The sequence below is a fragment of the Acartia tonsa genome, chromosome 4 (genome assembly GCF_053477335.1).
Source record: "Acartia tonsa isolate MP-2025a chromosome 4, ASM5347733v1, whole genome shotgun sequence".
NCBI classification, from domain to species: domain Eukaryota; kingdom Metazoa; phylum Arthropoda; class Copepoda; order Calanoida; family Acartiidae; genus Acartia; species Acartia tonsa.
The window spans coordinates 36,163,459-36,175,423 of record NC_137263.1 but is presented as its reverse complement, the minus strand read 5'-3'; the positions used below and the strand labels follow the sequence as shown (position 1 = coordinate 36,175,423).

At 31.3% G+C, this 11,965-nt stretch overlaps 2 protein-coding genes across 4 annotated transcripts; both read left to right on the top strand.

Moving 5' to 3' along the window:
* The first annotated feature begins 2,107 nt into the window (after window positions 1-2,107).
* LOC145316997 (retinol dehydrogenase 13-like) lies at window positions 2,108-8,649 on the top strand. Of its 3 annotated transcripts, none has more exons than XR_013878807.1 (10): window positions 2,108-2,261; window positions 2,680-2,793; window positions 3,212-3,291; window positions 3,636-3,690; window positions 4,119-4,219; window positions 5,616-5,695; window positions 6,027-6,163; window positions 6,379-6,614; window positions 6,776-7,591; window positions 7,766-8,649. XR_013878807.1 is itself a non-coding variant. In XM_080157852.1 (9 exons), exons 1-9 carry the CDS (start codon window positions 2,164-2,166, stop codon window positions 6,928-6,930), a joined length of 1,056 nt encoding a protein of 351 aa, XP_080013978.1. In that variant the 5' UTR covers window positions 2,108-2,163; the 3' UTR covers window positions 6,931-8,649. The 3 variants fall into 3 exon arrangements, 1 of the variants encoding a protein (XP_080013978.1); XR_013878806.1 differs by having other exon boundaries at window positions 6,776-7,601; window positions 7,716-8,649; XM_080157852.1 differs by having other exon boundaries at window positions 6,776-8,649.
* On the top strand, window positions 8,601-11,841 carry LOC145316998 (stAR-related lipid transfer protein 3-like). The gene is made up of 7 exons (XM_080157853.1): window positions 8,601-8,716; window positions 9,309-9,403; window positions 9,630-9,748; window positions 10,266-10,375; window positions 10,627-10,715; window positions 11,004-11,084; window positions 11,689-11,841. Exons 1-7 carry the CDS (start codon window positions 8,601-8,603, stop codon window positions 11,796-11,798), a joined length of 720 nt encoding a protein of 239 aa, XP_080013979.1. The 3' UTR covers window positions 11,799-11,841.
* The last annotated feature ends 124 nt before the right edge of the window (window positions 11,842-11,965 follow it).

Here is an 11,965-nt window from a genome sequence, read left to right as displayed (position 1 = left end):
ACAGTGTAGTACTATGCAAGAACAAATTAGCAATTATTATTTTATGATTTATTAATCATTATTTTTTAAGAGTTTTAAATTTAAAACTGTAGATTATCGAAACTTTTCATTTAAAATTTTGAGTTGAAGTTATAGAGATGCTACGACTGCAATATCGTGCCTTATTGACCTATGAACTAATTTCTTATGCAAGAACGGTTAAAATGTTTTAAATTTCCCTACTGATTTTTTTTATAACAAACAATATAAAACTGATGTTCTTTAAAAGTTCTACCACTTAACCTCATTGTTAAAGGAATTTCCTCACAAGGTATTAAATTGAAAGGAAGGTTTTATCACTCCTAATTTATTCCGGAATTACGGACAAACAGACACACCAAAATGTAGAAAAACTTTCGTTTTTTTATTTTTTGCTGCAACACAAAGCCCTTTGGAACTAATTAATGTTTAAAACTGGTATTTAATTTGAATATAAATAAGCAAGTTGTTATAACTGTGTGACTGTGCATGTATGTATTAGGGTCGAGTGTTTTCAAAGCTTAATTATAGCAATTAATTATTTTATAGGTGTCACTCAAAAAAGCAAGTTTTTTTCCGTATCACAGGAGATAAACTGTATTTTAAACCATAAATATTCGTCATTCGTTTGTCCATTTGACGCAATAGTTCCATTACTTAGTTGAAAAGTCTTTTCTAGATTATTACCTAGGCAATTATTGAAAATCAACAAGTGTTTGTAAAGTTTTCGCGCAATATTATAATCTAAATGTTGAAGTTCTTGTTAAAGTCTATTTCTGAATACTAGCTAAGAATGGGCGTAGTAATATTAGTTTATGAGTTGCAAACATACTACTTGAACAGGTCCTTCAAGATTACCACTTTATTTTTATAACTAGCGGCTACGCCCCCTAGTTGCTTCTAGGGGTATTTTAATGAAGAGGGGGGGGGGGGTCGTAATATGTCTCTCTAAATTGTTAGTAAAAGTTTAATAAGGATGACAAAATATATGTATATCATTGTATCTATAGATAATTTCTTTATAAAGAGAATTTTGTAGCACTTTTTTCATTTAAATATTTTAAAGCACCTTAACTAGCATCGTCAAATTTAAGGCCTGTAGAAACTTTTGGTTTGTCTCAGGTGGGAGGGAGAGGACAATGGTTGATGAATTAACACACACAAAAAATATTTGGAAGTTATTAATGTCGTATATTGATAACTTTGGTGAATATTTTTTTATCATCAATTGTCTAATCCCTGTATGCCTGAGGTTATGTTGAATGCGTAGGATCATTACTCAAGTGTCAAATCAAATTGAAGATCACATTTATTTGCAGGGCCTTGCTCTTCATTTGATTCTAATAATCCTGATTATTCGGGGAGGGAGGGGACATTGAATTTTGAATATTGTGGTACCCAATGTTCTATAAACACATTCTGTCTTTCGCTGGACAAAATATTTTTTTTTTAAATCCTGACAAAATTAGCAGTGTCCAAACTTTTCCACCAAGATTTTTAATCTTCAGAAAAGGTTACTTTGTATACGTAATTTGGAGTGTGCATAAATTTATCTACCATTGTCTAATCCCTTAAGGTCTCTGAGATTATGCCTTTTTATCAGGGGCGTGCAAAAATGTTTGTTTCTTACTGATACAAAATTATAAATCATAATATTTAAGTACAAAAAGCCATATTGCTAATATTAATGAATAATGGTCATTGGTTATTGGTTATTATTAGTACCTATTTTTCATAGGATGGGAGAAATTTTTCATAATAGGTTTGTTATGTATTTAGGTTTAAAATGGGCTATTTATTTACAAGGACTGTTATTGATGTAGAATATACGTGGATATTAACACAAGGGAAAACTTGTTGTCAATTTAGGTTGCTATTTTCCCTGTCATTTATTGGTCAGTTCGTTAATCCAGTAGATGCTGGGGTAAAGGGCGTCGATGGGGGTATTGTTATTTTAACACGCTGAGAGTTTCACATTCTTAGAGAACATGAAAATCTGGTATAACATCCAAGTAATAGGTAATATATATCCATTAGGACAGTAAAGTCCCTAAATAAATATTTAATCACTTGATCATTCTATTTCATTTTCAGAAATGTTATAACGATTTTAAAAGTAAAATAAATATTTTTTAAATAACTAAAATGTTTCGTCTACGTTGTCTACCTCGCTGGCTGCTTGTCCTGATATCCTGTTTTGGTATCTGCTTTCTGGCAGTCATCATCCAAAGCAAATATGTCAGGTAGAGTTATAGGTTTTCCTGGTCATTTATCATTACTGTGTAATGAATTACTGTTCTTTCTTTAACTAAAATATAATCTAATTGTTCTATTAAAATTACTATAATGAGATATTGGTTATTACAAGTGTCATCACTCACAGAATATATCAGAATAATCAATAAAAGGTCTTGAACGCTTAAACAATTTATATTTGCTGTGTTTTGCTTATTATTCTATCCTATTACATAAAGTATTAAGGTTTTCCTGTCTAGAACTACTGAACTGATTGAGTTTTCTTGTATAGGGAAGCTTCACATCGTTTCCGGGATGGTTTTAGGCTATTTCTTTGCCCCCTACTTAACTATTTAAATACAGATCCCCTAAATGCTAGGGGCGCAGCTAGTGTATATTATATTGCATTGACATATTTATATTAAGGACTGTAACGTGTAAGGTTGATGAGAGAAAAGATAGTTTGGCCGGTCAAGTTGTTATTGTAACAGGGGCAAGCTCTGGTATAGGTTTCCAGATTGCCCTGGAAATGGCCAGAAGGTTAGTTTTATAATATTATTTTGGAGATTATGTAGAATTTAAGCTTTGTGAATAAAAGAAAAATCTATTTGAAAAATTTCAATTTTGAGGTTTAAAGTATCTTTCAAATCTTATATCAATTAATCACAGGAGAGCTAGAGCTGTGTTCGGATGTAATTGTAGACTGTAGAAGATTACTTTCAATTTGATTTTTTAAAAGAAGAATTATTTTTTTGTCGGGTCATTTTTCTCCGGGCGACTGCTAATGGGAGGGTGGTGGTATCCTTCCCCAAAATAACAATAAGCCTCCCAAGGACCTATAATAAGCTACACTGAAATATCGGTTCAGCGGTTAGCGAGATCCTTCTGTACACACACACACACACAGACACACATACAGACACAATTCCTGTTACATTTATATACGGATATATTACAGGGGAGCTAGAGTTGTGTTGGGATGTAGACACCCTGTAGAAGGCCAAGCCGCCAGGCAGTACATCGTTACCAAAACAGGAATAACAGAAATAAAAATAATTAAATATGACATCTTTTTTTTCTGCACATGTAGTTATATTCGGTCACCATTTTTTTTCTAAAGACAGTCTGCATAAGTTTGTATAATTAGCATTCTCTCACCAAATTATGCTAATCAGCCGCTGACGGCGGATGGCAGCTGTGAACATAGATTTACCCAGATTTTTTTATTGAGCCGCAGCCAAATCGTTTTTCATCTTTAGCAGCCCTGAATTGGTCAGTTGGCAAGCTAAACTTTTCTTTTCTCACAAAATTAAACTCGTTATTGTAAAGTAAACTCCCCCATGAAATACAATATTAAAAGAATCTGTTAAAATTGTTAGGAAGTACATCAGTGGCTGTTGTAGGCCTGGATTTAGCTGATATGAGAAAAGTTCATAAGTAAGATTATTTTTATTCTGAAGATTTTTCATGCATTATATTATTATAGAAATGACCAAGTGCTTAAAAAATGATTAGTTGAAAAACAAGTGTACAAGCCATCTAAACCTTATGTACCTCTGCAGATTTAGAATTAAATGTTGTTCAACTTTTAGGTTTCATATTAATTACCAACCCAATTATATAAGGTGGTTAGGATTTATGTCTGTATGTTTAGATCTCGCTAAACAATGAATCCATTGAGTTCTCTTTTATAGAGTATAAATTTTAGGTTCTTGGATAGTTTTAGGCTATATTTTATTCTTAGATGGGTCTTGGGAACCCCCCCGCCCCCCCCCCCCCTCCTCTCTCGAATATAGAATTCCTAGAAGCTGGAGGCTCAGTCGCAAGTCATAGTTAAATGAAACAAACAAACTATTATTATTTAGATTTTATGACAAGATAGTGGAACTGTATGGAAAAGTGGATGTATTGGTAAATAACGCGGCTACTGGAAAAATATCAACTACCAGAAAATTAACCTCACAAGGTAACTCCCCATTCCCTCTTGTTCATTAAGATTGCGGTACGGTTGTACTATCTTGTGTTTTCAACTGGAATTTTAAACACGCAACCTCCTTTTTTTATCCTTATACTAAAGTAACAGGATGTCTGTTTGTCTGTGTGTTTGTACCGAAGGATCTCGCTAACTGCTGAACCGATCGGGTTCTCCTTAACAGGGTAGCTTCTCATAGGTCCCGGGAAGGTTTAAAACTATTTTGGGGGAGGGTACCACCACCCTCCCAAGAGAAATTGCCTCTAGAAAAAAATTTACCCCTCCCCCTAAATTTTTTTTTTACTTTTTCTTTTTAAATCTAAAATAATAAATTGGGTTATCAAATTCGACTCTTTCCTCCTCAATTGCCCCTAGAAGCCTCTAGGGGCGTAGCCGCTAGTTTTTGAATAAAATATTAATTTTGGGCTAAAAACTACCTTGTTCCTCAGTTGTATACTAACTTACTAAGTTATATTTCCATTATTTTAAGGCCTAGAAAAAACTATGGCTACAAACTATCTGGGTCCTATGTATCTTACCAAGTTATTAATTCCATTATTTTTAGGTCTAGAAAAAACTATGGCTACAAACCATCTGAGTCCTATGTATCTTACCAAGTTATTAATTCCATTATTTTTAGGTCTAGAAAAAACTATGGCTACAAACCATCTGAGTCCTATGTATCTTACCAAGTTATTAATTCCATTATTTTTAGGTCTAGAAAAAACTATGGCTACAAACCATCTGAGTCCTATGTATCTTACCAAGTTATTAATTCCATTATTTTTAGGTCTAGAAAAAACTATGGCTACAAACCATCTGAGTCCTATGTATCTTACCAAGTTATTAATTCCATTATTTTTAGGTCTAGAAAAAACTATGGCTACAAACCATCTGAGTCCTATGTATCTTACCAAGTTATTAATTCCATTATTTTTAGGTCTAGAAAAAACTATGGCTACAAACCATCTGGGTCCTATGTATCTTACCAAGTTATTAATTCCATTATTTTTAGGTCTAGAAAAAACTATGGCTACAAACCATCTGAGTCCTATGTATCTTACCAAGTTATTAATTCCATTATTTTTAGGTCTAGAAAAAACTATGGCTACAAACCATCTGAGTCCTATGTATCTTACCAAGTTATTAATTCCATTATTTTTAGGTCTAGAAAAAACTATGGCTACAAACCATCTGAGTCCTATGTATCTTACCAAGTTATTAATTCCATTATTTTTAGGTCTAGAAAAAACTATGGCTACAAACCATCTGGGTCCTATGTATCTTACCAAGTTATTAATTCCATTATTTTTAGGTCTAGAAAAAACTATGGCTACAAACCATCTGGGTCCTATGTATCTTACCAAGTTATTAATTCCATTATTTTTAGGTCTAGAAAAAACTATGGCTACAAACCATCTGGGTCCTATGTATCTTACCAAGTTATTAGTTCCATTATTAACACCAAAGGTATATTTTTATATTAACTGCTCCCTTAGTTTCTTAGGAATAAAATTTCCTCCACCTCTACTAAAGAAATAAGCCTATAGCTGCAGAGATAATCAAATTAATTTATTATTTAGTTACTTCGTTCAAAAGCTTTGTTTAGAAATTTTACATTTTTCATTGATCGTAAAAAAGTGAATGCTGAACATTTTTTTAGTATTTACTATGCGGCTTTAGTTTCCATGTTCATTTTGGTCTTACATTTCTACAATATTGCACTATTGCTTTTTATTTAAGCTTCGTTGGTTATGGAAATATGCGTCCTTGTTTAAAAGTTTTATAATTATTTTTTCAGGGTAAAGTTATTACAATAACATGCAAGGATAACTTAGATTCAGATATTATTGATGCAGATGATTTAAATAGTGTTAACAATTATGATCCTACAAAACTTTATCACAAGACGAAGCTACTCAATATTATGATGGCGAGGTAATATTAAAGCTTATTTTAAGTTTTATATTTATGTTTTACTTGGAAATATTTCTACATATCTAAGACGTTGTTGGTCGAACACTTCTTACATGTACATATTTGTTCAGATTATCAGAAAACTAGTTATTTGGTAGCATTGTCTTTGCCCAACTTTATTATAAATAAACTGCTAACTTGAATATTTAATATTCCATAAAATAAATTGTATCTAGGTATATCAAGAACCTGTTGAAACATGGACAATCCAGCTACACTGTTGACCCAGGTGTTACCTGGACCAACCTGTACGCTGACCTGCACGACCACATGCACCACGATGAAACTGCCACCAGGTTGTCGACGGGCCAGCACGGTTTGCTGGGCTGGATACGGTGGTTGGTCGGGCCGGTAATGCATGGAGCAGCGTGTCCCACCTTGGCTTGGCATGATGCGGTCTGGCTGGCTACAGGTAACAAGACAACTTCTAGAATTATGTGTGTAAATTTTTTATCAAGAAAATATCAATCAAAGAAAGACTATTCTATGATTTGTTCAATTGTTCCTTTATAATTGGGTTAAAGATATTAAAATAAATTACATTGGCAATAAAAAAAAACTCTTTAATTTTAGGAGGGAGTGAGACAGATGATTTGACCTCTGGCGGTCATTTTTCTAACTGCAAAACAGCTGATCACCTGGTAAACAGACAAGCAGACGATACACAACTAATACAGGCTGTGTGGGAGGCCAGCAAGCATCTCATTGAATCTGTTTTTACATCTTAACAATTTTTTGTTTTTGTTTCTGTAAATAAATTATTTTTAGAATGATATGCATTGTATTTAGACTTGGGCTGTGAAAATAATGTATATATGTAATTGAAAAATCAACCATGTTACAACAATTCTTAATATTTTAAGTAAATTTTACACATTTGGACCCTTAAAAAATCTTTGAAATTGGGTAAATTAATGTTTTTTTTCTGATTCTAACTTTTTTCTTTGAAATGCATTTTATATAATTCTTATCTTTGATTTGAATACATTTATATAATAATAACACGTTTCAAATGTCGTAAGATTTTAAACAAAAATGGACATAGAAAATATTTTGACCTTTTTATGTCATCGATTTTTAATCAACTACACTAACATTTAAAATTAATTTTTACCTTTTTTTTAACAAAATTTCTTTTAATTTTTTACTTTAATTGAATGTTGGAGATACTATGTACACTTCTAAATTAAGATAAGAAGATAGTTAAATAATATTAATTTAGATAAAACTAAAAATAGCACATTGATATACCTACTGTTATTACATTGTTAGTTTATCAACAAACTTTGTAGTAGTTAAAAATCTATATTTAAATATTTTCCAGTATGGCTTTGAACCCGTTTATTATCCGATGGATTAGACCGGTTCTCTGCCATACTAAAAAATCATGTATAGCATCGTATTACTCACAATTTTCCACGAATACTCAGATAAAAACCATACAACTATTACCAGTTTTGTTAACAAAACTGGTTTTTATCTTATATTTTTTTTATTTTAATATCCGCGGAAGCTGTCAATAATACGATGCGATAAAATAACATTCTAACAATTTCTACAAAGACATTTTGATTAAATTATGATTATTTGATTTTGATGTTTTATTCGATAAAGATTACTGTTGTATGTTTATTAGAGTAAAAGTATTAAGTTACTTAAATAAAGACTTAAAAGTTCTTTTCTGAAAATAACATTGCTAAAGGGATTTTTAAATAAACTGAAAATTGTTTTATTCAATCAAATTGAAGCTTAAGAATCAAAATTGTTAATGTAATTTTCATCATTTTTTAATGTTTTTAGGAAGATTATGCTGCCTAAAATCTATTGTAGAAATATGCAAATGAAAGCTAGGTGGAAGGGGTTAATGAGCTGTAAATTATACTGCCCCCTAAAGTTTTAAACTCTTCGTTTGCCATTTGTTAGCTTAAAATTTTTGTGGACAAAATGAATCATAATTTGGTTGTAAAAATTACGTATAATGTGTATACCAATAATTTAAATCTACACATTAAATTCTGTGAAATGGAAGACAAAATAATCTTATTCCTAATTCTCCTTAAAATGTTAAAACAGAAAAAAGGATTTAATAAATGTTGGAAATGGAATAATTGACATGGCACTGACCACATCCCTTTAACCCTGAGTATAATGTATATGACTTCACATATTAATTTCAGACTTTTCGTACCAGTTACTTATATTTCTTATTCTTAAACACAAATAAAAATTATTAATACAAGCAAACTTAAATAAAAAAATCTTTCAAGTTTATTATTTACATGTCATGTAAATAAATGTTGTTTAAATCAATGAATAATGTCAGTTTTCAAACTTTCTTTGATCACGAAAAATAAGAACGAATGGACATATCCTATCTTTAAAAGATCTGTGTTATCGAATGGTAAAAAGTACTAATATTTTGTTAACTACTTTTCAGAATATTAAAATGAGTAAGACTGAATTAGTAGAGATTGGGAAAACAGCGCTTAATAATGCCTATGAATTATGCACAAGGTGAATTATGTTAAAAAATTTTAAGTGTCTTAATTGAATCATTGATAAGGTAGGTATTTTATCTAAATATTGTACATTAGAGGATAGCTGGATTGTAGAAACAGTGACATCCCTATAAACTATAGTATGGCATGTGTGTGTCCTACCCTAATATATTTATATCTTAGAGAAGATGGCTGGACTGTAGACACAAATAACAGTGACGTCACAATAGACTATAGTATGGCAGGTGTCCTACTTTAATACATTTATATTTTAGAGAAGATGGCTGGACTGTAGACACAAGTAACAGTGACGTCAGAATAGACTTTAGTATGTGGCATGTGTTCTAATTAAATATTAATATTTTAGAGAAGGTTGCTGAACAGTGACGTCACAATAGACTATGTGTGGCAGGTGTCCTAATTTAATATATACCTATTCTAGAGGTGATAGCTAGACACAAAAATAACTGTGACGTCACAATAGACTTTTGTTTAGCAGTTGTCCTAGATATTTATATTTTAGAGAAGATAGCTGGACTCTAGACACAAATAACAGTGACGTCACGATAAAATGCCAGGTGTCCTAATTTAATATATTCATATTTTAGAGAAGATGGCTGGACTGTCGACACAAATAACAGTGACGTCACAATAGACTGGAGGCCTGGAGAAGCCTTTAATATGAAAATAATGGAAAATGGAGGTAAATTTATTCAACATAAATAAATGATTACTAGACAAAAGCACAACCAAATGTAATATTTTTTACAAAATCGACATATTGATATACAATTACTGAAATCAGGTGTTTAGATTTTTTAGGGAGAGAATATTTCCTTATTAAATTTACGACGCTATTGTCATTTCTTTTCTATGCCAATCCCAAATGAAATCATTGGTTGCTAACAGCTAATTTCATAGTCTTACAGGAGAATGGCGTGCCTGGAGGGTGAAAACTAAAATAGAAGCCAGTGTTGATATGGTATACAATATCATTATGGACATTGATAATATTGCATCTTGGAACTCTTCTTTAACTCAATCTAAGGTAGGTTTCCAGTAACTTTTCAATAAAATAATTCAATGAAAAACGAAGGACGAACTTATATATGTTGAAAATAAATGGAAACTTCTAGAATTATAATTTTTGTGGTTTAGTTGACAACTTACAGTTTTTTCCTACCTATGAAAAAAAACTACTAAAGAGGAGAGTTAAGGAAACATTATTAATTGGGATGGAGGGGAAATTTGTTTATTACACTAGTCCCCAAAATTTTACAATAAAGTTTTCGTATTCGTTGGCTTAACAACCTTGGGGACTTTTATGGAATTGTTGGTTCATTTAGTTGAGTGCCTTAACGTTTAAACTACTAATTGTAATCTACTGAAGTGGTAATTTTGTGTATCATCAATGGGGATGTACATCAATTTATTGGTCATTGTCCTATCTCATTAGATCCCTGCATTACTAACAAGTTACATAACGAACAACATTCAAAAATAAAGATTACTCTTATACAATGATGCTGAGCTTCTGAAGTTATGACATTAATATTCTTGTTTAGATTCTAGAAAGGATAGATGACGTCACCTTATTGACGTATCAGGTGACCAGCGGTCAACGCCCAATAGTCAACCATAGAGACTTTACCTACCTCTACAGAACTGAAAATAGGCAAGTGAATTTTTTATAATTGTTGACTGACATATTAATTTCGGTTAGTTATTAAATTTATTTCTGTTGTTTATATTTAATTCTAAATAAAATTGACCCACATTTCTTAGTTTTTGGCCTAATTTTTATTTAGTGTGTATTTTTTATACCACCTACTTGCTTTAAATATCTGTCAAAAAGATTATATTGCAAAGTTTCTCATCCCATCTATAAAACATCTTGCTAATATTTGTAACCCTAATATGAATCAGGGGAAATATACGGTTAGCTGGCGGCTGTTCAGTTGAAACTGACCTGAAACCTCCAACTAAAGAAAATGTTCGCGCCTGGCAGTTTCCAGGTATTAAGTGATTATTTGTAATAGCATATCTAATTTAAATTTAGTTAGGATTGTTATTGTTGCTTTACTTTTGCAAAGGTAATGGTGGCTTTTGCTTGCCTCTATGTACAAGATTATCGTTTAATTTCTCATATAATTTGTGTGATTTTGACTTTAAGAACACGCTTGATAATCGTTTTTCGTGTAATTTGTAAATTATTTAAATTTTATGTAAAATAGTTCAATCATCCGTTTTACATGAAAAATATTTTACAATAACACAAAACATAAGTAAGACTTATTTTTTAGGTTTGATGATGTTTTCACCGATAGATACAGAAGATTCCGATATGTGTGAATTTACCTGGCTTCAACAATGTCAGTATGGAGGTATGGATAAATAAATATAGATAGAAAGATACACAGTTAGATAGACATTCAGAAAGATAGTTTGATAGAAAGACATACAGATTTATTGAGATTGATAGACAAATAGCTAGAAAGACATACAGTTATTACAGTTATATAGACATTCAGAGAAATATATAGATAGAAAAACACACAGATATGCAGTTAGATAGACATTCAGAAATATAGATAGTTATAAAAGCATAAAGTCAGATAGAAATTTATTTATATACAGTTGGAAAGATATATCCATTGCAATCCTTTTATGTAGACCTAAGACATACAGTTATAAAGACATACAGTCAGAAAGAGACACAGTTAGATAGAAATCCTTTACCCACTGTCAAATAAATGTTACAGGATAGAAGTAAAATAATAGAGAGGGAACGGTTAAATAACTGTATGTTTACGGGGCCGTTGGGGACCCTGTAACAATATTCAAGCAAATATCGTCGGAAATATTAACACTGCCAAGTCGCTACACAAGAGAAGAGAGTAATTGGCTAGCAAACTAAAAAGGTCTCCATCACTTAAACCAGGTAGTTTTCAGGGGTATACTTCTATGCTTATACATTTATTGATACAGGTATGATGCCAGTATCCATGTTGAACCGTGTGTTTCCAGTTGCCATCAAGATGTTCGTCTCATCACTCAAAGCTCAAGTTAAAAAAGTCAAGAAAAAGGACAATAAATAACAAATTTGCTTCACTCATTGATTCAATGAACAACTTGTTTTTTTTTTTAATTTTAAAATTTAATATATAGGTATTAATTTCTTTTATTCTTGTGCCATTTAAGTCTTTTGAATAATTTTCTGATATTTTAAATTTTACATATTTCTTAAAATTAGAAAAAGACATTT

Coding starts and splice junctions, on each gene's coding strand:
- LOC145316997 (XM_080157852.1), top strand. CDS start 2,164: ATGTTTCGTCTACGTTGTCTACCTCGCTGGCTGCTTGTCCTGATATCC. Junction 3,292..3,635: donor CATCGTTACCAAAACAGGAA/TAACAGAAATAA, acceptor AATTGTTAGGAA/GTACATCAGTGGCTGTTGTA. Junction 5,696..6,026: donor TTCCATTATTAACACCAAAG/GTATATTTTTAT, acceptor TTATTTTTTCAG/GGTAAAGTTATTACAATAAC.
- LOC145316998 (XM_080157853.1), top strand. CDS start 8,601: ATGGTAAAAAGTACTAATATTTTGTTAACTACTTTTCAGAATATTAAA. Junction 9,404..9,629: donor GAAAATAATGGAAAATGGAG/GTAAATTTATTC, acceptor ATAGTCTTACAG/GAGAATGGCGTGCCTGGAGG. Junction 10,716..11,003: donor TCGCGCCTGGCAGTTTCCAG/GTATTAAGTGAT, acceptor CTTATTTTTTAG/GTTTGATGATGTTTTCACCG.